The sequence below is a fragment of the Topomyia yanbarensis genome, chromosome 2 (assembly GCF_030247195.1).
Source record: "Topomyia yanbarensis strain Yona2022 chromosome 2, ASM3024719v1, whole genome shotgun sequence".
Lineage (NCBI taxonomy): Eukaryota > Metazoa > Arthropoda > Insecta > Diptera > Culicidae > Topomyia > Topomyia yanbarensis.
Window position 1 is genome coordinate 400,996,054 of NC_080671.1, and position 26,370 is coordinate 401,022,423.

The 26,370-nt window shown below is 39.2% G+C and overlaps 1 protein-coding gene across 6 annotated transcripts in view; it reads right to left on the minus strand.

Moving 5' to 3' along the window:
* Positions 1-10,002: 10,002 nt before the first annotated feature.
* Positions 10,003-26,370, minus strand: part of LOC131684933 (G-box-binding factor-like) — a 47,061-nt gene continuing 30,693 nt past the window's right edge. For all 6 annotated transcript variants that reach the window (XM_058968215.1, XM_058968214.1, XM_058968213.1 and 3 more), the window contains exons 5-7: positions 26,152-26,327; positions 25,840-26,018; positions 10,003-10,597 (exon numbers count right to left, since the gene is read on the minus strand). In XM_058968215.1, the coding sequence (XP_058824198.1) occupies positions 10,448-10,597; positions 25,840-26,018; positions 26,152-26,327 (505 nt within the window). In that variant the 3' untranslated portion in view covers positions 10,003-10,447. The remainder of the gene's footprint in view (positions 10,598-25,839; positions 26,019-26,151; positions 26,328-26,370) is intronic.

Consider the following 26,370-nt stretch of genomic DNA (forward strand, 5'->3'; position numbering starts at 1 on the left):
ATAAAATGAGCTGATCTTTTTGAATGGATTGATTAAAATTGGCTTTGATTAGTTCGAAATAAGTTTGCACTTACAACATGCATTGAGAATGGTTTAGAATGGCCAGAGTTGATTTGAAATGTATGTGATGCAAAAAAATAAATTGTTCAAACGTCACGTTTTTGTATACTTTAGTGCACTAAGAACTGACATACAAAAAAAGCTTTCAACTTGTGTAAGAAATAAAACTGTCGCTTTGAAATTACAACAGCAAGTAGCAATTTGCTACTGGTCGGCGCTTCGATCTCCCAGCAATCGCTATACGGGACTTGTGTGCAAACTTGGATACAATGGTGATTCACGCATGCGAACCTGTATTCGATGGTGATTTTCAATGTATTTTCATTTAAATGTTTACACAGGTTTTTCGGGAAAGTTTGTTCTAGCTTATATGTCTGTTCTCTGTGCTTTAGTGCTTGATGATAAGAAAATAAAATAACTGCAGCATAACTGCAGGAACGAATTCAAATAAAATCATAAATTTTGTTGCCAGAATTATTGAAATTGAGATTCAAACCAAGAATATGCAGAGTTGCCAGTTCCATCAGATTGATCGAAATTCGATCAAAATTGGATTGAGATTAAAAAGGTTTATTGAAATTTCTTCAAAATTTCTTAGGAATGACTCGATTTGATAGAAATTTTTTAAAAGTTCTAAAATTAACGGGGAAATGCGAATCCAACCAGAACTGAAGGAATACAATAATTATTCCTCGATCATGGACCAAATTTCGAGAGAGAGAGAGAGAGAGAGAGAGAGAGAGAGAGAGAGAATTTCATGGATCACATCAAACAAACGTTGTGAAAAATATGATGTAAACATGTAGGTTTGTGGGTTGCATTTAGAACTTCCCAGGTAACCAATGAGCATGTAAAATGCGCCTGGACGACTACCTGATAATCAGTTCAGTCGTTTTAAATGCTATTTAAAAGTCGCTTTTGGCAAAATATGCGACTACATTACTGCTGTGCCATGAAAATACTTTTTTACTGCTGTTCTGCATTCAGAATGCTGCTTACTGGCAAGAAGTTTTTAAGAAGTTTTTTGAATGCTGATTAATTACAGTTACGCATAAAGAATGCTAATATACTGCAAGAAGCATCTGAAATGCAAATTATGTGCTATGTTACTGCATACAGTTGGCATCTGAACGCCAAAATGTCATGTCAAATTTACTTTGACAATCCTTTTGACAATAATTAGAGATGTGGACAGAACAGAGGGGGGACAACTTGAAAGCCCCTATACAAATCGTTGTAACCAGAGTGTATTGTAACTCCGCTAGCGAATGACGGATCTTAATAGTAGCATGTCCGTAATAACCTACGAACTTGAAACTATTGAGAACCAGAGCTACAGGTCCACAGCCCTGGTAAAGGAGGATGGTTGTGATGATCTGGGCCGCGGTCATCACGTAAAGCAATAAAGGTCATAACCCCAAATCCAAGGCGTGAAGCGACCCGTGCCGAGGGATGAGTGATCGAGACTGTGAAAAAGATGCTCGATCGTTAACGGAGCCTGTGGGGTACCTGGGCAACCCCCACAGTAAGCGTCCCTTACCACGTTACTGCGGAGCTCTGACGTGGCGGACCTTTCTTTCTCGCGCAACTCGTGGGAACAATGAGCGAAGTGAACAAAAATAAAAATCAAAAACCGGAGGTGCCGTACCCCTTTGCCAAAGGTGACGGCTAAACGCCGTTTGGTCGATGTAAACCGGGGCGCAAATGACCCCGCCGGGCAGAAAAAAGGCACCAGCAACCCGGTGCAACCGGGACAGGGGGCGAAAACCCCTGGAAGCTGGTCAGTAGGAGGAAGCCGACGCCGGACGCACCTCGACCCGCAAAGAAGGCCAAGGGCAGAGGCGAGGCCTTGGGGTTAAAGACCGACAAGGACAAATATGCCGACGTCCTAAAGTTAATGCGGGCGGCCGAAAGCCTCTCGGCCCTCGGGCAAGACGTGCGCAGCGTGAGACGCACCAATACGGGCGAAATGCTCTTGGTGCTGAAGCGAGGCGCATAATCTAGTGCAGTATACAAGGCCTTGGCCCGAGAGGTCCTGGGTAAATGCGCCCAGGTGAGATCGTTAGGGGCGGAAATGACTCTCCAGTGTAAGCAGCTGGACGAGCTCACGACCGCAGATGATGTCGCTGCCGTCACAGAACAGTGTGGAGCAGTAATTGAGCGGGTCTCTGTGCGCTTGAGAGCGGGACCCTCTGGCACGCAAGTACCCTACCTCAGGCTACTGAAAGCGGAAGCAAAAAAAATAAGGCGCATAAATGCCTTATCTGCACCGCTAAGAAGCAAGCCCGTAACCATGCTATGGATGGACTTTCGTGTAGGCCAATAAGAAGAAGCCGTGAACGTCACACAGCTAAATCTTAACCATTGTGCAGCTGCCCAACAGCTGTTATGGCGGTCGGTCTCGGAGTCGTGGACAGATGTCGCCCTCTCATCCGACCCGCACAACATCCCTGCCGGCAACGGCAATTGGGTGTCGGACTGGTCTTTGGATGGCGGCAATCTGTACAACTACTCGCAGTGGCTAATTCCCTAGCAATGAACAAAGCTCCAGGGCCGGATGGGATTCCAAACAGCGCTCTTAAGGTAGCGATCATAGCGAACCCGAATATGTTCAGGCTAGCTATGTAGAGATACCTTGACGAGTGCCGCTTCCCCGATAGATGGAAAAGGCAGAAATTGGTGTTGTTGCCGAAGCCTGGGAAGCCGCCAGGCGACCCATCGGCGTACAGACCAATCTGTCTGATCGACACGACTGGCAAACTGCTTGAGAGGATCATCCTCAACAGGCTCACCCCGTACGCGGAAGGTACGGACGGTCTGTCAAGCAACCAGCTTGGCTTTCGGAAGGGTAAGTCCACAGTGAACGCTCTCAACTCAGTGATAAATACTGCCGAGATAGCGATCCAAAGAAAAAGTCGAGGTATTCGATACTGTGCGTTAGTGACACTCGACGTGAAGAACGCATTCAACAGCGCAAGCTGGGATGCCATCGCGCTCTCGTTACACCGGCTTAGCCTACCGGTGGCTCTGTACCGGATCTTGGAAAGTTACTTCCAGAACCGCGTACTGCTATACGAGACCGATGGCGGTCAGAAAAGGGTTCCGATTACCGCCGGAGTCCCGCAGGGCTCGATCCTAGGCCCGGTGCTATGGAACCTCATGTATGACGGGGTTCTGAGACTGAAGTTCCCTCCTAGGGTCAAGATCGTCGGCTTTGCCGACGACGTAACCTTGAAGGTCTATGGGGAGTCAATCCCTGAGGTAGAACTAACTGCAGAAGACGCGATCAACACGGTGGAGGAATGAATGAGCGTGAGAGGCCTAGAGCTCGCTCAGCATAAGACGGAGGTAGTTATCGTCAACAACCGCACAACATGCAGCTATCCATGTGGGAGAAGGCCTCACAGTCGGCACAACATGCAGCTATCCATGTGGGAGAAGTCGTGATCACCTCACAAAAACCCGGACCCGACCCGAACTCGAGAATTTCAAATTTGAAAACCCGGAACCCGAACCCGAGAAGCTTAAATTTATAGAACCCGAACCCGACTCGAAACCCGACGGGTTCGGGTCGGGTCCGGGTTTCGGGTCCAAAAACCCGAACCCGACCATCTCTATTGTTCTATTAGTGATCAGGATCACAAGCGTATAGTGACAGTGTTTAAGCGGAATCCCAATACTTCGGTCAGGGATGTGGCCAAAAACTTGAATATGTCTTTCGTTGAGAGAGCCAAGGCCCGGGAGGAACTGCATATTAGGGTGGGGCATTGTTATATGGAAAAACGTAATCATAGCCACATCAACCGAGCACAGTACTTTTTTGGTACCTTTTGGGGTCCCAAACAACTGTGCAAAATTTGGGGTCGATTGGTGTTGACCCGGCGTGGCGCATTGCGTTTGAAATTTGTATGGAGATTAGTATGGGAAAACCTACATTTTGGCATTTTTAATTCTACAGACTACAATTCTTCCTGTAGTATGCCAACATATAGATAGAAGTATAGTCCAGGATATGCTGAACAACTTTGCTGGAGGATATATAGTGTTAGAATGTCTCTAAGCCAAGTTATAGCTGTTCAAAGTTCGATACATCGAATTAAATGCCAAAAATCATTTTTATTGCCAACACTGCGGGTGTACCAATGGTACTTCATATAGCATTCTAAAATAACATTATATATTTTAGATTTACCACATTGGTATGTTTGGATGAATTATTCAAAAGCCTTAGCCCAATTTCATGAGCGTAGGTAGTTGAGCAATAGGGCGTAGTGAGGGGTGAGGGGGGACTTTAATATGTAGAAATTCGAACTGAAATGTTGTCGAGTTGGAATGTTCAGACGAATTATTTCAAAACATTTATACAATGTCCTACGCATAATAGTAACGATGAAATAAAACATACTGTATCCTTTTGCCTTGACTTTTATCAATAGAAGTTACGTTACAGACTGAATCAACTGATGTCGGGTTGATATGTCAGAGGATTGCATTGATTATATTTCAGTTTAATACACACTATGATTTGATGGGATGTTCATTTCGATGCTGTTCGATCACCTGAAGCAAAAATTTATGTAAGGATCTGGTGGATTTCATGTTGAAATCCAGAAATTAGCTTCACGCCTCGTGATCGAACAGCCTAGAAATGAGCATGCTATCAAATCATGCGTATTATACCGAAATATAATCCTCTGACATATCAACTCGACAACATTTCAGTTCAAATTTCTGCATATTAAAGTCCCTCACCCCTCACTACGCCCTATTGCTTAATTACCTCATGAAATTGAGCTAAGGCTTTCGAATAATTCATCCAAACATACCAATGTGGTAAATCTAAAATATATAATGATATTTTGGAATTCTATATGAAATTCCATTGGTACACCCGCAGTGTTGGCAATAAAAATGATTTTTGTCATTTAATTCGATGTATTGAACTTTGAACAGCTATAACTTGGCTTAGAGACATTCTAACACCATACATCCTTCGGCAAAATTGTTCAAGATATCCTGGACTACACTTCTATCTATTTATTGGCATACTACAGGAAGAATTGTAGTTTGTAGAATTAAAAATGCAAAAATGTAGGTTTTCCCATACTAATCTCCATACAAATTTCAAACGCAATGCGCTACGCCGGGTCAACACCAATCGACCCCAAATTTTGCACAGTTGTTTGGGACCCCAAAAGGAACCAAAAAAATGCCCCACCCTACTGCATATGTACAAAGTGCAAAAGGCTTCAAATCATGACGAATGGCAAAGTACGGTGGGAAATTCACGGGCCCGAAAAGTGTACACTCAGATGCTGACGAAGCTTCATTGTCTCATCATGGATGATGAGACTTACGTCAAGGTGGACTTCCGGGGCTACTGTTCTTCACCGCCTAGTACAAGTTAGATGTTCCGAAGGAAGTAAGGAAGCAGAAACTTTCAAAGTATGTAAATAAATATATGACTTGGAAAGCGATCTGCTCATATGGCAAACGGAGTGCGCCGTTCGTGACTACCAGGACTGCAAACGGAGAGGTCTACAGAAGCGTTTGCTTCCTCTGTTGAAGCAACACGAGGGCCTCATGATCTTCTGGCCGGATCTAGCTTCGTAACACTATTCAAATGTTGTCCTAGAGCGGTGCAAAGCCAACGGAGTCACTTTCGGGACATGAAACCCCCCAACGCACCGGAATAAAGGGCCATCGTAAAATACTGGGCATTTGTGAAGTAGTCACTACGGAAGCATCCCAAGCAGGTCAAATCTGGGGAAGATATGAAGAAAAAGTTGGTTTCCGTACAGAAAAATCTACAACTAGAGGTTGCATAGAACCTAATGAGAGGAGATAAGCGTAAGGCGCGAGGGTATGGATATGGTATTGAAAATGAATGAAATAAATATGCCAAAAGCTTACTAATGGGTTATATTTTAATGTCTGAAAGTTTGAAAAGGATCGGTCTACTAGGTAATTTTCTACATCGTTTGTTCCGTGATGCAATTTGATGTGGGACACCCTTTATTTCAAATAGGTGATGGATTTTCATTTACAGCAACGGAAAATAAGTACACAAAAAATAAGATTCCTGAAGTGTAAACCTAATTCTCGAAAACGTCACGGATTTTTAAAATTCTCCGCACTAAAAATCCAGCCGGGAACAATTCAACATGAATTGTTTCCGACGGGAAAAATGATGTTTTATTACGTTTGAAAATCTGTGTTGTTCTGAAACACCTGTTAATGTTTAGAAGCAGAAAATATTTTATTCCGACAGTTTAGGGAGATAACCGCCGAAAATTTTCCAAATCCCAAGATGTATTTATGGTTTATGGTTAATCTATGGTCGTTTGGCATAATTTGAAATATACATTGAAATCTCTGTTATATTAGGCGTTGACGATGCCTAATGTGGCTACGCCACATTGCTTTAAACGTGGTGCTGTCCGACATCGCTCCGCTCCGTCGGACTTAAACTAGCTGATAGTCCCTATGTTTAAGTAATCCGAGCAAACGAGTGGATCACAGATTCGCTTGCAAGGGGCTGCCGTTCCGACGGGGGTATACAGATTCAAAGAACTGCAATATATATATATATGTATATATATATATATATATATATATATATATATATATATATATATATATATATATATATATATATATATATATATATATATATATATATATATATATATATATATATATATATATATATATATATATATATATATATATATATATATATATATATATATATATATATATATATATATATATATATATATATATATATATATATATATATATATATATATATATATATATATATATATATATATATATATATATATATATATATATATATATATATATATATATATATATATATATATATATATATATATATATATATATATATATATATATATATATATATATATATATATTGCAGTTCTTTGAATTTGTATACCCCCGTCGGAACGGCAGCCCCTTGCAAGCGAATCTGTGATCCACTCGTTTGCCCGGATTACTTAAACTTAGGAGTTGACTCCTTCTTTCAAACATGAGCAGTTCTTTGAATCTGTATACCCCCGTCGGAACGGCAGCCCCTTGCAAGCGAATCTGTGATCCACTCGTTTGCCCGGATTACTTAAACTTAGGAGTTGACTCCTTCTTTCAAACATGAGCAGTTCTTTGAATCTGTATACCCCCGTCGGAACGGCAGCCCCTTGCAAGCGAATCTGTGATCCACTCGTTTGCCCGGATTACTTAAACTTAGGAGTTGACTCCTTCTTTCAAACATGAGGAGTTCTTTGAATCTGTATACCCCCGTCGGAACGGCAGCCCCTTGCAAGCGAATCTGTGATCCACTCGTTTGCCCGGATTACTTAAACTTAGGAGTTGACTCCTTCTTTCAAACATGAGCAGTTATTTGAATCTGTATACCCCCGTCGGAACGGCAGCCCCTTGCAAGCGGATCTGTGATCCACTCGTTTGCCCGGATTACTTAAACTTAGGAGTTGACTCCTTCTTTCAAACATGAGCAGTTCTTTGAATCTGTATACCCCCGTCGGAACGGCAGCCCCTTGCAAGCGAATCTGTGATCCACTCGTTTGCCCGGATTACTTAAACTTAGGAGTTGACTCCTTCTTTCAAACATGAGGAGTTCTTTGAATCTGTATACCCCCGTCGGAACGGCAGCCCCTTGCAAGCGAATCTGTGATCCACTCGTTTGCCCGGATTACTTAAACTTAGGAGTTGACTCCTTCTTTCAAACATGAGCAGTTCTTTGAATCTGTATACCCCCGTCGGAACGGCAGCCCCTTGCAAGCGAATCTGTGATCCACTCGTTTGCCCGGATTACTTAAACTTAGGAGTTGACTCCTTCTTTCAAACATGAGCAGTTCTTTGAATCTGTATACCCCCGTCGGAACGGCAGCCCCTTGCAAGCGAATCTATGATCCACTCGTTTGCCCGGATTACTTAAACTTAGGAGTTGACTCCTTCTTTCAAACATGAGCAGTTCTTTGAATCTGTATACCCCCGTCGGAACGGCAGCCCCTTGCAAGCAAATCTGTGATCCACTCGTTTGCCCGGATTACTTAAACATAGGGGCTATCAGCTAGTTTAAGTCCGACGGAGCGGAGCTATGTCGGACAGCACCACGCTTAAAGCGATGTGGCGTAGCCACATTAGGCATCGTCAACGCCTAATATAACAGAGATTTCAATGTATATTTCAAATTATGCCAAACGACCATTATGCCAAATGACCATTATGCCAAACGACCATTATGCCAAATGACCATTATGCCAAATGACCATTATGCCAAATGAACATTATGCCAAACGACCGTATGTGTCACCTACGGTTATGCCAAATGAACATTATGCCAAACGAACTTATGCCAAACGACTTGCTCCCGGATTATTTGTATGGAGATTTTTTAAAATCTGTGAAGTTTATCAAAGAGAATAGGAAAAGAGACGAATAGTGTGAAGCCAAAAATACCTTATTGAGCAGACCAATCGTGCAATGTAAATAAACATTACTCATGCCTGAGTTGGAGGAGATAAGTATTGTAAATCTATCAAAAAAAAATTGAATTTTCGTCAGAATTTAGTGCAATCGTGATTGTAAGGTGCATTCTAGAGTCTATGTATGAGTAAAAACAAGTTTAAGAATTATTTCATCTCTTTGTTTCGAAATGCACATCGTTTGATAAACAAATCCAACGATCGACAAAAGGTTTGTTTTCAAAATATAATAGGAGTCATTTAAAGTGCTGCCTTTGGAAACGGTTGCCAAATTCTAGTGTTGAAACATCGTAAAGGGAGTGTTGCCGTTTTGACTGATTTTCACTATTCTCTTTGAAGTTTATATTTTGGGAATGTTGATTTTTTTGTGTAGACTTTGTTTTGTGAAGTGATGTAAATAAAACGCTGGGTCTCCAGTTATTAATCATGTTATGATGACCCCCAGCCACAGACAGTATAGAGAACCATTTCAATGCTAAATGTTTGATAGAAATAAAGAAAAGCTTGCGCTCAAGATGGAATTCTGCCATTTCGGTACATTTTAGAGTAACAGATCAGTAGTTTGATTCAATCAATTCGCTCTGGATTTTTATTCCTCATCCATTGTGTTTGTTCACTTTTCCGAATTCATTTAGAAACAACACTACCCTTCTTCAACTATAGTCCAATTCTGGCGATAATGGCGAGTAGGGATCAATGCTTTTACAACACTTCAACATTTCTAGTTCTTCAACAAATAAAACCCTTCCTTTCTGTTTGCTTGGCAAAATAATTCTATGCTCTCTGTTTCATGCTTCATGATTATATGTATACAGCATTCTAGTTCCTGCATTTTCCAATCCATACAAGTACAATACGTAATAATTCGTTCGATTAAAAATACGAAGATATTTCGCCCTAAAAATTACCTAACTCAACCGTATATGGCCAAAACGAAAGCAATGATATATGGGTTTGCTAAACTTCGGTGTCTACCTCTTCCGCTAATTCTTTCTAATGAAAATAGTCTAAGTACGAGTCGAATTTCTCTAAAAAATGTTTTACGCTTCCTAGGTTTATGATTCTAGCACGAAATGCGTGGCTGCTGTAACACTGAAAGGGAATTGTTCCGGTAGGAAATGATAGTTTTTTTTTCTCTATGGTAGTCTTGACAGGAGTTTACGCCTATAGTATTAAAAAGTTTTTTTTTTCCTTTATTCTTTGAGATTGTAATAAAAATGGTTATCGTCTCTGTGGTTAGCTCAAATGTGAAAAGTTAGTTTTTACGTTTCATAAAGAAAGTATGATTTATGTATGGTTCTTCACAGAGGAAATCTATCAGTCTTTGTAAACGTGTTTTCTTTTATCTCCAGTTGTCGAAATATGTCAATTTCATTCTCATTTATAAATAACATTTACTTTCTCTCGGTTTAATGATACTTTCGGGGTTTTGCTTTACAATGGGGGCTTTCAACGACTAACGATTAAGCTTGATATAGTTCGCGGAGAAAATTTACTTTTCATTTTATGAGGATTGCCATGGTTGCCCGTTTAAGAGGAGTGGAAGTTAGACGCGTTCCACAGAATTTTTTTAACATTAACGAACGATTAATTTTAATTACGATAGTACTGGCGAAATGCATATTTGTCCTTCCACATGCGTCGAACTGTGTAAATAACTAGTAAAAAAGTTCAGTACTAGCGGTACCCCCACGGGCTAAATAGAACTTGTGGATGAAGGATCCCAAATGTTTGCAATGAACCATCCAACTGACTATCGCTAACTTTAATAGTTTCTCCTTTTCCATCAGGAAACGCAGCTCCGATATTTATCCACTCTTCAAGTACCTCAGTTTCTTTACACTGTGAATGGTTTAGAGGGCCGTCCGTTCGTCGTACACGACGACTGCATCCTGATCGGCTAACGGCAGGGAGGATAGATTTTGGGAGCGCGATCGCGACAGAGCTATGATTGCCGCTTCGTCGTTGCGCATCCGGTTGCGACGCTTTTTGCTGAAATTCACCTGAAATTTAAAAAAAAAAGTTATTACAAAAATGTTTACTGTTTGAAAATCGAAATAGTGAACTTGTGCTTTTTGATTTTTCTCTCATTTTCCCCAATAAAAGCGCAACTGGTGTATAGGAAAAAAAACGAAAGGAGCAAGTTATTTCCATTTTTAACTGCAACCGGTATATACTTTTTATTTTATATGATTTTTCCTACATTTTTACTGCCGTTCTACGCATAATTGTCCCATGTTGCTTTTTGGTCATTTTCACTATTTTTAACCAAACAGTCCTTTTTGATGTATATTTTCAGAAAACACATCCAAATCATAAAGTTTGTTCGAAGACTTCGTGAAAAAATACCAAGTCTGTTTGTCCTATTGTTGATATTCTACGCATAATTGTCCCACTAACAAAAATCCCAAAAAAGTGCGCAATAAAAAAATAATTACGTAGCGTTTAGTTAAGAAGTACATTACGCTAGATGTCGGGCACTGAAAAAATTGATGGAAAAATACAGGATCATTAAAAATGGCAGTGGCAATATTAATCACAGCAGTGAGAACAATCCTGTAAAGCTCTTCATTACTATCGTCGCTTGCATAACATGGCGAACGCATCTAGGATAATGAGCCTATTTTCGCAATGTTTCTATTATCACGCTACCCATTTGAAGCCGTTGGTAAGTGCAGCGTTTGCTATCTTTGTTCAACAAATTGCGAGGGGAACGACACTCCTCGATTTGTTGATGAAATGAACATAAAATTTATATTTCTGAACGGATTGATAAAGATTTACAATAGTTAGTTCGAAATTGATTCGAATTTTCAACATTGCCAAAAAATAGTTTCAAATGGCCGAAGATGGTTTGGAATGTGTCATGAAAAACAAAATGAAATGCTCGAAATTCACGTTTTGACAGCTTCAGTGCTCGATGAAACCAAAACAAAACATTTCCAGCAGCATAACTGCATGACCAAATCAAAACAAAAACATAAATTTTGTTGCCAGAATTATTGAAAGATTCAAACATTGAGTATACAGAGTTGCCAGTTCCATCAAAATCGTCGAAATTCGAGCAAAATTTGCTTGAGATTTGATAGATTTTTTGTAATTTCTGCGATTTTTCTTAACAATGCTCGATTTGTTAGAAAATTGTCAAAATTTTCTAAAATTACCGGAAAAAGTACGAATTCATGTAAAACTGAACGGAATAAAACAATCATTCTGAAGTGACGTTCCCCTCGACAAATTGTATCAAATGGTAGGGCGACAATTGGAGCACTCGATTGGAACTTTAGTTGCGATCAAACACTAGCATTTCATCGTGTTTAGGCCATTTGTGTTATTAGATTGGTTCTTAAGAACGAAGCAAGGTTGTGAATGCCAAATTAATGCACTCCATCGAGTGTAGGCAGAGTAATTAATGATCTTGTGAGGTACCCTTCTAAATAGTGTAAAAATAGGTACTTTACCCTATGTCCAATTTTGATAAAGCAACAAATCTCCCGAGTAACAGAAAAACTCACGACATACACTTTTGTAAAAAAATGAGTTATGAGCATCATTTACATAGATCGTTATGGGACTGATATGCGTAGAACCTTCCGGTTTCCGCTCGATTTCTCGGCATAACAGTCCCACTTAACCTTTTTCTTAAAAACTAACGTTAATTGAATCTCTATAATAAAAAACTGGACTGATTATAATGAAAACGATTGCCATGAACGTAATTTTGGACAATAAAGCTTTATTTGTTACACCGTATCCCTCCAGATGGCTAATACAATTTTCATCTTCAATCGCGTTTTTCTCAGTTGCCTGTTTTGCAACATGGGACAATTGGGCGTAGAACGGCAGTTTATTTGATTTTCATAAATAATCTTAGTTAACTAATGTGACCATATCATGCGAGTTAAAAGCCGAAAGCAATCTCCCTCCCCCTTTTCTATTACTGCTACCTTGAACGTGCCCGTCAAAATTCTGCCAAGGTTCTGGCAGGCATAAAACATTTCTGGGAGTTTTGCACCAGAATATTATTCGTGTGAATTCGATCACCCAAAACTTTTTCGGATTCACACTCAAGCGGTTCTTTCTACTTTGTAATCAGCCAATATTTCAAGCTGCTGTTGGAGGAATCTCAATCGAGCGGATGAAATGAAACATTTTGAGATCATCTGCAAATACACTAAACTAAATACACGTAATTGAAGAAAATCAGAAATATCAACGGGTCCAAGTAGCTTCCTTGAGCTATTCCTGAAGTAAAAGTAAATGCTGGTTCCTGGCAAATTCCAACGACAAGCACTAGCTCTCGATCTGTGAGCTAGAGCCGTGACAACTGCAAAAATTATCGTTGATTCAAATTTTTCCAATTTTGGCGATTGTTAGATCGTGGTCCATTCTGTCAAAAGCGGCAAATGTATTTATTTGTTGTATCTTCACCAACAGACCCTTGGCCCCAATGGTAGTTGCTTAGACTAATTACTTTTCAGGATGGAAAATCCTTTTATCCAATTCCTCGTCAGGTTGAAGTCAAAAGCCACACTGTCAAAAATACGTTGAAGTCCGGTAACAGCACTCTGGCGACCATAGTTGGTTCTCCTGAACTGTAATTGCAGTTGAGTGGTATTGCGTAGAACTCGAACCCGGTCTTGAAGATCCAGGCGTCCTACGATTGTAGGATATTCCACTCTGGCAGACAGTAAGTCTGAAACGAACAGAGCTCGAGAGCAGTCCCTTCGGATATCTAGAGGGTTGAGCAGTATTAACTGACAACGATTTTCATAGCTCGGCAGCTGTAATCTGTTTTGCCAAGGAGGATATCGGAGTGCAAAGCGTATGAACCGGCGTTGCACAGCCTCGATTCTGTCAACGCCGTTCTGGTTGTATTCTATAGTGTTGAACGAACCAACGCGTAAAGTTTTTCGCTATTTGGAAGATGAACCCAAGCTGTCTTGATGCATGTGGTTTGAACGTTAGTGCAAAACCCATTATGACTCCGAAATCCTTGAGGTGAGAGTGTCTTGGAATGCTCGAGTCGTAGAAATGGTAGTTAAACTGGATCGCATGGCGTTTCCGCGTGAACGTAACGATTGAGCATTTACTCGGGTTTAAAATCATTCTGTTTTGATCACACCACGTATCCAGTTCACTGTTACCATTAAGTTAAATCAATGCTAATTCGTCGGTGATTAGCGTGTACTCGAGGGGTAGACTAACTTGGGCAAACCCATCCACCCATCTGACAAACGTCAATGTCAGAAAACGGGAGCGAAAGAAAAAAAACTAAATCGACCGTAAAGTAATATTTTTTGGCGGCTTATTCGTTGTTCGGCTGTTCAAGATAGATTTAATAGTGCAGTCAGGACTTTTCAAGAGCTGACTCCATCGAGAGTTGTCCTTTCTGGCATAAGAAACTCATAGAAGTAGAATTCATCCATACAGCGGAGAACAATAGGGAAAACGTGGCTACTTTTGCGTCGCGATCCAATATGAAAGTCGGAGACGAATGAGATATCGACCCTTCGCATTAATCCGGGTCCGACGTGATAGTGGCGTATCGTCGCATAAGTGTCGTCCATAGTGTGGGAAGTGCTTGCAATTGGACCTCCAGGTACGATATACAAGGGTGTTTTCCAAGGCACACCTATACTTCCGAAGGAGCACTCACTGCAACCTACACGTGACACCGGAACATCGATCGCACTGGCGACGTGCGCATTAGCATCCTGAATGAGCCCTTGATGAGGCCAGCAAAAATCGGATTTGAGTCAGTAAAGACAATATTTTCCAACATCACCCCGAAGAAACTCAGCATCGGTTCTATCCGGTATTTGTCAAAAAAATTCATGTCGTCAGCGAAAGAAAGGCAGAGTGCTTGTAATTTGATATTGATGTCATTAAAGTAGAGGAGGAATATTACTGGATCGAAATGGCTTCCTTGTGAGATGCCGGATGTAGCGAAGAATGGTGCAGGCAGACAATACTTAAAAATTTTACGAGCCCAAACCCGACCCAAGCCCGAACATTTTAAAATTAAAATCCCTGAACTCGAGAAAGAAAATTTTGTAAAACCCGAGCCCGACCCGAACCCAATAATTTCAAAATTTGAAAACCCGACCCGAACCAGAAAATTTATAATTTGAGAAACCCGATCGGAACCGAACATGTTAATACGGAGAATCAACCAAAGATCCCGATAATTTTTAATTTTAGGCAACCAAGCTGGATCCAAGGCTCATCTACACTGATAATATGCATAGTTAGTATACATTCTAATCGCGTCTCTTTTATTCTGCTGCGATTTTTATACATTTTCTAGCGTATACTTTGTAACCCGTCAGGGTAACAGTTTGGCACTGGGTAGAAATATATCTATTCTTGACTATACACTCCGTAGAGTGTATTTGTTTACGTAAAATTATGCTCACCGCTTTTTTTTAAGGTTCACGTTAAATTTGTAAATTGTTATATAGTTTCGCCTTTGTGAACGGTTTTGGTTGTACAGATAGGTGTAGTATTTTTGGTTGAAGATTTGTGTATAAATAACATAGGTCTTAGATAGGCCATCTCCTCTTGCTGCAATAAGTGTGTTGACAGACGTCGATTATTTCGTAAAAGTTTACCGCCACAATAGCTTGTGAGCGAGTGCACGTGTGTAACGGAAGAGATTCCCGTCGAATGTACAGGCCCGTGGTTCGGTCAAACGTTTTAGTGGTGCTGGATCGCCGTCGGGGGAAGCTAATTGTAAGGGAGTTTCTGCTTCCCCGGCTAATCGCAAAGGATCCTAAGCGCCCGCACCTCTCGCTGTAGAGGACAAGCGTTGTTCTCTACAGCTAAAAGCCAAGGAGAGGGAAGCAGGTTGAGCAACGGCTTCGCCTGGGAACAACGCTGCGGTGTCTTCCGGGATTCTTTGCAGGGAGCAAAGAATCCGGTGATTCGACACCGCCAGGGAGGTTCCGACAAAGGAGCAAAGCTCACCTTCCTGGCTAATTGTTAAGGACCGCCGCCTTCCCGCCATCGTCAGCAGCAGCGGACCATAAGGAACGCAGAGTAGGTGAATAAAAGTCAGTAAAATTAGTAATTTATTTGTTTGTTTACCTTTTTATTGTTGTGTTGCGAAAATCCGAAACTCGGTACAGACACCTAGGCCGCCCTGAAAAGAAGGGTCCGCCGGGCAAACAACTGCCGCTAGCAGCATATCAGTGTAGCATGTGTATAGGGATTCCCATACCACATGGGACAGTTATGCTTCTAGTGGCAGACAAGAACCCGATCTATGGGCAAACCCCTACCTTCAACTTATAGTAAGCATTCAATGAGTGGATAGACCGAATATGTCCAATGCATTAAATTTACAGCAGAAGAAACGAGAGGCATATAGTAAAATATGCTATCGATGCATAAAATAAGTTCTGCGTGTAAGAATTATAGAATAACTCTATCTTGAAGAAACACCATACGCGACTAGTTATATCTGCCTATGGTAAAAATAATTCTAGAGAAAATTTTCAATAGGACGTAAGTAACATTGAGAGCCTCTCTTTGTTTACTTTCTCTTTTGTTTATTACGACGTCATTACAACACTTTGTACTAATTTTCCTGTTCATATCGAAAGCCGACGGTTTTTACTACAATATTATGCAAAGAGTAGAGAAGTAAATGTTGAAATGGCCGAGTAATGAACAGAAGAGAAAGACCTCAAAGAGAATCTCTCATTGTTACTTACGTCCTATTGAAATTTTTCTCTAGAATTACTGACAAGAGGAATTCGCATTTATATTTACTATTATTGAACAGGGAATTTGTAATGTTCTGAAAAACTCATAAATCGTCGATATCTTAAGGGGTTACACCACTGTAGAATTTTTTAAAAAAATCGATTTTCTACTTATTAGTCTAAAATGTGCTTTGCATGGAAGAGGAAAACAATACATCAATCACAGAAAACAGACATCCATGATCGAACAAAAAAAAATTTAAAAAACGTGTGTAAACATTTTAATTAATATACGATGAATACTAGCGCCGCCAAACCAACTTATCCCAACTATCTGTCAAATCCATTCCGGAACCGGTTCGAAATCCTGAATGGATTCAGTATGAAATCTTGCTCAAAGAAAACAACCGATTCCGACTCTATCGCTTGATGCATTTGAGCTGGAATTCATACTGGAAGTCCGAACAGGTTCCGGACTAGTTTGACTGGGTAGAGGAATAACCGCTGTCAATTCAGTTGAATTAATGAGAACTGACATACAAGTAAAGTTTTCAACTTGTGTAAGAAATTAAACTGTCGCTTTGAAATGACAACAGCAAGTAGAAACTTGCCACTGGTCGGCGCTTCGATCGGCCAGCAATCGCTATACGGAACTTGTATGCAAATTTGGATACAATGGTGACTCAAGCATGCGAACCTGTATGCGATGTGATTTTCAACGTATTTTCTTTTAAATGTTTACACAGGTTTTTCGGGAAAGTTTGTTCTAGCTTATATGTCTGTTCTCTATAGTTGAACTCAGCCACAAAAATCATGACGACAGTGACGCACCTGCTTCCAACTACCTTGGAAACCCGTTAAAAAAATTTACACAAGTTGAATGCTGAAGATGGACGTCTGTTATCTGTGCATAAATGTTCTAATTTTAAATTCTCCCGCAACGTCTCTTATGTATATCGCGTGTGTACTGAAAACTTTACCCGCGTTTTTTCTCGAAACAAAATTTTTTGAGCTGGCCGGAAATGAAACTCGAACAAACGATTTTTGATCGTTTTGAAGTTTACACAGTATATTCAAAATTGATTTCTCCAGCGACGTTCGTAGGATTTTATTTTTTCACAGCTTAAATTTTTTTTAATTGACAATTCTGTATCGATTTTTATGATGTTTTCACTCGAAAGTGCACCATTTCGCGTAACATCAAAATATCGAAAAAAAAATCCACGTACGTCGCTTGCTATTGACATAAGGAATATTAAAAACTTTAGTTTTTGGCTCTAGGTTAAAAATAACGGGAGATAGATTTCCGGCCGTAGACCCCCTCCAAAAAAAAAAACGGGGGGAAATGCTGCACAGACGCCATCTTTTGTTGAAATTGTGCGAAAAAATTACTTTGAGTGATTCAATACTTATGTTATAAATCCCATTTAACAAGATTTCGATTCACTTCTTTATTGCGCCAAGAAAATACTATGGCTATTTTTTCGTGCTCTATCCCTTAACCGGAAATTAGGATTATTCGCTGGCTAACGTATGGGGAAACAAAACGCGTAATGATGACAGATTCAAAGAACCTTTCCCGTCGTACTTTACCAAAATTTCTAATTTTTTTTAGCGGAAACTTTTCTTGCAAGAGTAGTTTTGTATAATTTATTACATATATTAAAGCTTACTATGTCAATTGGCAATTCGTATGCGACGGTTTACGCGACGTCACCCACGTTACTGGTTGGTACGGCCAAACGTGTGGCGAAGAGTGTCAATAAAGATTCTCTGACGCGTTTTTGATGCCACATAATTCGCTAGTACGGTATGCGCGCCAGTAGAGATGCTCGGACATCTTCAATGGAGTTCTTAAAACGACTCAAAACTTCTACAAATCCGCTAATGGTTAGAACAGAACACACAATTCCTTAAGATCATGAAAATACATGTATTTTCATGAAGGAATCCGGACCATGCAACGGCCCAGCCCGGGGACAATCTGACAGAAAGTGCTTGTTTCATACATGTACTCCTAATTTGATAGTTACACTAGTATACTACCACCATATGAGTGCCATCGTTGTTCATGACACTCATATGGTGATGGTATACTAGCGCCACTATTAAATCAATGGTACATATATGAAGCAAGCAATTTCTGTCAGATTGTCCCAAGGCTGGGATGTATAAAAAAGTACTAGTATTCAGAGCACTCGCGACACTTTTGAAAACTTTTCAAATGCTTGCGACTATCCAACCAATCAGGAGCGAATCAATAGATAGTTTTGTATTGTCTCTACTTCCCGTACATTTCTACTCGCTTGAACCAATATTTTCCAACAAATTTGTTTTTACTTGATTTATTATCGTGAATAGTAAATAGCATAGAGATTTTAGATACGAAGCACTTATTGTTAAATGGTCCCTCATGAGTGCTCGTTTAAAAAAAAATCAAATAATTTTGGCAGTTTGCGAATCTAATAAGAAGAAATTTTATACATGAGAAAAAATTAAATATTTGAGCACCAGAAAATATGAATTCCAGCGATCCAAAGGTGGTAAAATTTAGTATGGTTACTAGAGTGGCTCGCGGTTGTATGGGAAAACTTCAAAATGATTTAAACTTGCACTTTTTGAGTTCCGTTTTGTGGTCCCAAATGCCTGTGCAAAATTTGGTAGCGGTTGGTTGCTTCTTGGGTTTGCGCATTACGTTCAAAGTTTGCATGGGATTTTATATGGGGAAAACAATTATTCTGCATTTACGATAATAAAGATCGCTATTTCACTGAATATGAAAAACGAGCTTTATAAAACTATATATCAAACCTTGGTTAACAACTTTGTCGAAGACCGTAATTAGCTACGAGTTTTAAAAAAATAGTTATAACGATTTTAAAACCTATTGTAAAATCCAAACGCAGAAATTGATTACTTTTTCCAATACTGCCGGTGCACCACCGATATCGACATTAAAAACTTAAATAAATGAGATATTCATCGCAGAGACTTGGTACCTTTGAATGAAATGTTCAGAATGAATTGTTGAATACATAGATGTAGTCAGAAAATGAAAAGAAGAGGGGGGGGGGGGCTTGTGTACTCCCCAGTCCCTTTTTTAGATTGTTTTCTATAAGACAAAGAATCATTGCGTCCTTGTAAATATCAACGACTGAAATTTCTTAATATTTTGATAGACCCAAATATAAATCATACTACAATCTTTATTGTGGGAAATAACATTTACAATATTTGGGATTTACATCTACAAAATTATGTGTTGTTTTTGCTTGTTTTGGTCTGGAAATCGCGTTGGGTTCTAACCTGAAGTATATTTCTGGTTCGCCAACATCACCTCTGTTTTGCGTGAGCCTAACTCAATTTCATAAAAAAAACTTCAAACGGTAACTACCCTGGTTTCGTTCCTAGATTCTCAAACGAAAACGTCAATAGAAACAATTTCGAGACTGCAATGAATCTAAGGATATGCATTTTTTTTTTAAATTCTGACTCTGAACGGCTAAGAAATAGGGGTATTAAAATATGTAAAACTTGTAAACCGTTGTACCATTTTAAATGAGATAACAGTAGAGCCTTTAAATAGTACCACTCAAACACGAAAGATTAATTTTAAATTCGGCGGTATAAACCTGCGTTGAAGATGTGATCCTTATGTTATACTAAACTAACAAAACAGGGAACTGGGGAGTACACAAGCCACACACCCTCTTCTTTTCATTTTCTTACTACGTCTCTGTTATTCAACAATTCATTCTGAACATTTCATTCAAAGGTACCAAGTCTCTGTGATGAATATATTCTCATTTATTTAAGTTTAAAGTATCGGTGTCGTGGTGTACTGACAGTGTTGGAAGAAATAATGAATTTTCGCATTTGGATTGAACCATAAGTTTTAAAATCGTTATAACTGTTTTTTTGAAAACTCGTAGCTAGTTACCGTCTTCAACAAAGTTGTTAACCAAGGTTTGAACAATAGTTTTATAAAGCTGGTTTTTCATATTAAATGAAATAGCGATCTCTATTAACGTAAATGCAAAATAATTGTTTTTTACATATAAAGTCCCATACAAACTTTGAACGCAATGCGCAAACCCGGGAAGCAACCGACCGCTCCCAAACTTTGCACAGGCATTTGGGATCACAAAAGGCACTCAAAAAGTGCTGTGCTGAAAAGTGTCATATTCGAGCCACTCTAATGGTTACTTACATGTGCCATCCATTCGTATCACGAAGTAAAATTAATTACTACAAAAAGAGACTTGGTATCGTGTATAGACGTAAAGAGCGTCAAGAAATGGTTGGGTGCGATCTGTTCAAAACCCGAACCCGAATTCGAAACTTCTAAATTCGAAAACTCCGAAAGTTTAAAATTACAGAACCCAAACCCGACTTTCTGCCAGTTTGTCTCTGGGCTGGGTCGTTGCATGATCCGGATTCCTTCATGAAAATACAGGTATTTTCACTTCACGATCTGAAGGAATTGATCCTAAAAATATTGTGTGTTCTGTTCAAGCCGTTAGCGGATTTGTAGAAGTTTAGAGTCGTTTCGAGAACACCATTGTAGATGTCCGAGCATCTCTACTGGCGCGCATACCGTACTAGCTAATGATGTGGCATCAAAAACGCGTCAGAGAAGCTTGATTGACCAGTAACGTGGGTGACGTCGAGTAGACCGTCACATACGAATATCAATTGACATAGCTTAATTTAATATACGTAATAAATTATACAAAACTACTCTTGCAGGAATTGTTTTCGATAAAAAAAAAATAGAAATCTTGCTTAAGTACGACGGGAAAGGTGTCATCATTACGCCTTTTGTTTCCCCATACGTTAGCCGCTGATTTATTCTACTTTCCGGTTACGATATCGACGATTTATAAGTTTCTCAGAACATTACAAATTCGACGTTCAGATCGGGTTTCTCAAATTATAAATTTTCTGGATCGTGTTTTTAAATTTTGAAATCATCGGGCTCGGGTCGGGTTTTTCAATTTTCAAGGTCTCGGGTTCGAATTCGAAAAAAATGAAACCCGACCATCTCCAGTCCCCATCCCAGCAGCGCTAACCCACGTTACCCAAAAAATGGCCTATATGATACCAAAATTAATTCATAGTGTTCAAATATACGATAACAACAAATACTTTTTATTATAATGCTAGACTTGAAGCTAAACTTTGGAAAATTAATGAAAATGCATTCAAGGCATACCCCACGGAATATCCGTATAAATCCGGAACCATCCATCCGGACCGACTATTTCATAAAGTCTATGAAATTTGAATGAATTACCGATCATTTGCATATGATTCGGTTGGTTGAAAATTCGTAACGCACTTTACTCGGTACTGTTGGTTTGTATACGTACGTACAGAATTGCATAAGAACAGTGACATGAAAAAGGCTAGTTTTTTTGCAAAAGTGACGTTAGTTAAAATTTGCAAGATTTTTGCAAAAATGTGAAAATTGAGGTAATTGTCTATGTTTTACGAAGGATTGTACACATTTTGTATAGAACAGATAGTTGCGACAATAATCCTGCTTTTAACAACATCATGAAACATAAAAATTGATTTCCTGACTAATATTTTTTTGTCGTTAACGTCATAATTGCAAAAAAGGGCAACAGGAGCTATAGCAATGATGTTGCCGGCAAAAATGATTCAAACAGACTCGCGGTACCTCTATTTATAACTTTTATTTCATTGAGCCACTAAATTTTAAAATTTTTGGCTTAGAAAAATCTGAAATTTTGCAACTAACCAGTCCACAGTAGGGTGTCCCAAAATGACATCATGTCAAAAATGTCATCGGGCTCATTTCTTAAATGAAAGATTAGGGTATCATGAGCACTTTCTTCTTCGAAGAGAATTTGATAAAACGTTTCCAACAGGTGGCGAATTTTGATTTTTTGAAAAAAGAGCTGATTTTGGGTAAAATTTCAAATTTACGGCTTTTAAAGTGCCACTAAACTACCTTAGAATTTTTTCAACATTTTTTTATTTTTCTGGAGATCCAGATGGAGAAATCTGATGTTATTTTGTGTAATTATGTGGATATAGGAACGCTACAGCCATTGAAACACATCAAAAAGTGCAAGTCGGTGATGCTCATTAGTTTTTCTTCAAAACTGGATATCTGCAATTTTTCATATATTGAAAAAATACTTTGAACAGATGCAACAACTGCAGGAGAGCAAATTTGCTAAAGAAAGTGTATAGTTATCGCTAACAGGGTGGAAGTTATTAAAGTTTTTGTAAAACTACTTTTTGACAATTTTAGCAAATCATCAAAAAATGCAAAAATATTAAGTGCCGGTTTTGTCTTAATTTATTTTCAATCTTAATTTGACATGTAATTCACAACACTGGATTTCAACGAGTTATTTTGTAGTTTACGATTCCTTGCAACAATTGTTATAAGCTGCGAATTTTCAGTGTCATTCTATGGACCGAAGACTTTGAACTCATCACACAGTGAAATCGCTCGTTCTGCACTGTCGTTCGTAACCGAAATATTATTGCAGCAGGCTCTCGCGTTCATGTAAGAAACATCATCTTGCCAATCGGAAGGATCAACGGTTAATAAAAAGCGTGCATCAAGTTGCATAATCTCGAAAAACATCAACAATTTTTCTGTGACGTAGTCCGGCAAAGTAAATCTTACATCAACGGTTTGCGCTTTAAGCAGTTTCTTCTCTTTACTTCTGACTGCGAGTCTTTCCACCATTTGTCGTCTCTACGTTATCATCTAGTCTCCACGTTATCATCGAAGAAAGCCAGACAGATATTCAGCTCCGATAAGTACCATGAATGGTTTTTGAATTTCGAGTACGTGTCTCGAGCTATAGGGCGATCATCGTACCTTGATTTTATAAGGGGAGTACCAAACTTAAAAACAACACATTAATCATTTCTAATTATACCTGCTCAGCTTCTTGAGAAATTCGATATCGTTCATGGGAGCGGCAGTCGATAAAGGTGCTTGAAACCATCCTTTGAGATAAACCCTCAATACAAACAGTATAAATCTCTGTAATTTTTCTTTGTAACCATTTTCTATGTAGTATTGATGCCGGAAGAGATACATTTTCAAACCATATATAGCTCTGGCCATCCAACGTGTGTGGTGTACTGCTCCTGGCAATCTGAATGGATATTTTCGTTTATCAGATAAACACATGATAGCAAGCTGCAAAAATTCCGCGTTATCTTCTCTAGGGTGCGGCTTTTCCAACATATCCGTGCAAAAACTGATCAAACTCTCTCTTTCGGTCGGATCCAAAAGGTGATCGTCTAAGTCATCATATTCTTCATGATCTAGTCAAAACCAAGAGTCTCGAAATCCTTTGAACATGATATCATCTGGCGATTTCGTGTGTTGTTGGAACGATGTTTTATACGCAGTCATGAGCACAAGTTCGTAAATGTGGTGCCTGCAAGGAAGATCCAACAACTTTCTTCCTAAGAGTTCATCGAGAATAACACCTGCTCCATTCGTTTCGCCAGAGTTAACGCTTGTCGTATCATAACACTTTCCTCTCACTATATTTTCTAGACCCCAATCTTTTAAGCTTTTGTATACTTTCTCTGCTATTGATCTTCCAGTGCCGTTCTGAAGAAATTCACAGGCCAAAATTTGTTCTGATCCATCACTTCCTGTCACGACCACAGCCAGTTTCTCCCGTCTTTGCCCTCTTACTACCAGTTGCTTCCCATCAAAATGTACTACGGTAGAGTTGGTTTTCTCAAATGATCTTTTGATTTCCTCCGCAATTTGTTGTCGTATCTAAAATGTTTCTGCAATCTGAAAATGATTTTATGTGAACTTGAAATACTTACATTCTTTCTACGTCTGTGTATTGTGGACTTGCTAATACATACTGAGTTTTTTTCAAATCGATACCGAGCCATAGAGCCGATTACTCCGACAGAACCGCGATTAGAGACTTTCTCCCTATCCAAGTTTTCCGCTACTTTTTCGCTCAGTATTCGAATTTTCTTACGTTTTCTACGTTCATCGCGTATGTTGAAGTCTAGATCCGAATCATCGGATGGTATTTTCATATCAGTTTCGTCGTCCGTTTCTTCTTCATAATCAATATGCTTCAATGACTCCGTCGGTGGGGCTGCCGGATTTTCCGAAATGTGTTTTAATATACAAGGATACGATGTGTGCTTCTGCTGTTGTCAAAATTGATTACGAGGAATATCATTCTGAAGTCGTTCATTGATATCATGTCGATCAGATGAGATGTCGAAAATCGAGTTTAATTTGCGTTTGAACTCTTGAACGCGTAAAACTGTTTTATGAATGCGTTTATTCGAGTCCTTTCGCAACCGCTTCCACTTCGTTAACAAGTTTTCCAAACAACGCACTACATTCCTTTTATCTCTATGAGGGAGTCCAGCAGTATCCCAAACACGTATAATTTCGAGAGCAACAATATCGTAGAGCTTTCGAGTTGCTGCTCGAGTGACATTTTGCATGTACCGGAAATAACTAATAACATCCATCATTGCTGGTAGATGATCTCTCAAAAGCAGCTTTCTGGAATACTGACGATGCTATCCACCTGTAGCTTTACTTTAGGAGCCATTGCTTCTATTTGTGTTATTATTTACTTGATTTTGATCACGAATACTGAGTTTTCTAAGCTTAAAATATTCGCAAACTAATTAGGACGCAAATAGTAAAAACTTTCTTCACTTGAATCAACTGAATAGGTCAATTGACGATAAAATATTGCATGGAAAACCAAGGCCTACTAGACTAAAAAGATCGGTTGTGTTATGAAGTATGAGAATGCATTCTATTGGTGTTAGAATTCTTTCTTTGATAAGAATGCTAAAATTGTCAGAAAGTAGTTTTACAAAAACTTTAATAACTTCCACCATGTTAGCGATAACTCTACACATTCTTCGGCAAATTTGCACTCCTGCAGTATTTGAATCTGTTCAAAGTGTTGTTTTAATATATGAAAAATTTCAGATACCCAGTTTTGAAGAAAAACTAATGAGAATCACCGAAAATTGCACTTTTTGGTGCGTTTCAATGGCTGTAGCGTTCCTATATCCACATAATTACACAAAATAACTTATCAGATTTCTCCATAAGGATCTCCAGAAAAATAAAAAAATGTTGAAAAAATTCTAAGGTAGTTTAGTGGCACTTCAAAAGCCGTAAATTTGAAATTTTACGCTAAATCAGCTCATTTTTCAAAAAATCAAAATTCGACACCTGTAGGAATCGTTTTATCAAATTCTCTTCCAAGAAGAAAGTGCTCATGATACCCTAATCTTTCATTTAAGAAGTGAGCCCGATGACATTTTTGACATGATGTCATTTTGGGACACCCTAGTCCACAAGAGTTCAATTAAGGAATTTTCAATTTCGTCCACCTTGGAAAACGAACAAAATTATTGGCTACCATTTGCTGAAACCATCAACATCACTCTAACAATGCTCCGAATACACCGATTCTGAAGATTTCTCAATCAAACCATAATGGCACCCATCCAATTAAATGTACCTTTGCATACAGTTCCTCCAGGTCGTCCGCGTTAGACAGTGGCCGTTGTTTATTTTTACCCCACGATGGCAGTGATCGTGTCCGGTAGGAAGTGCTTCCAACCGCATCGTCATCATTATCACGCCGACCGTCCCCTCCTATTCCTCCTCGTCCACCCGCAGAAGTACTGTCGTTGATTACTGTTGATACAAGAATTTAAAAAATAACGAAAAAACAATCAACATTTATTACATGCAAAAGTGTCAATAGAGTATTCGCGTGGTGTGTACATGATTATTCATGACTAATTATTGCGTCGGAACCGGTACCTACCCCCGCTGGAAGCGTACAGTGGATTAATGGCCCACATGGATTTGTGGTGCACCAATTGGTTCTGCTGATGGTGGTGCTGCTGCTGCTGCTGTGGTTGGTGATGGTGCTGTTGTTGTTGTTGTTGTTGTTGTTGCTGGTGGTGATAGTGATGCTGCTGCTGCTGAATTTGATGTTCCCTGCAGAATGTTTAATTAGATATGAAATAATCATGAAAATTAA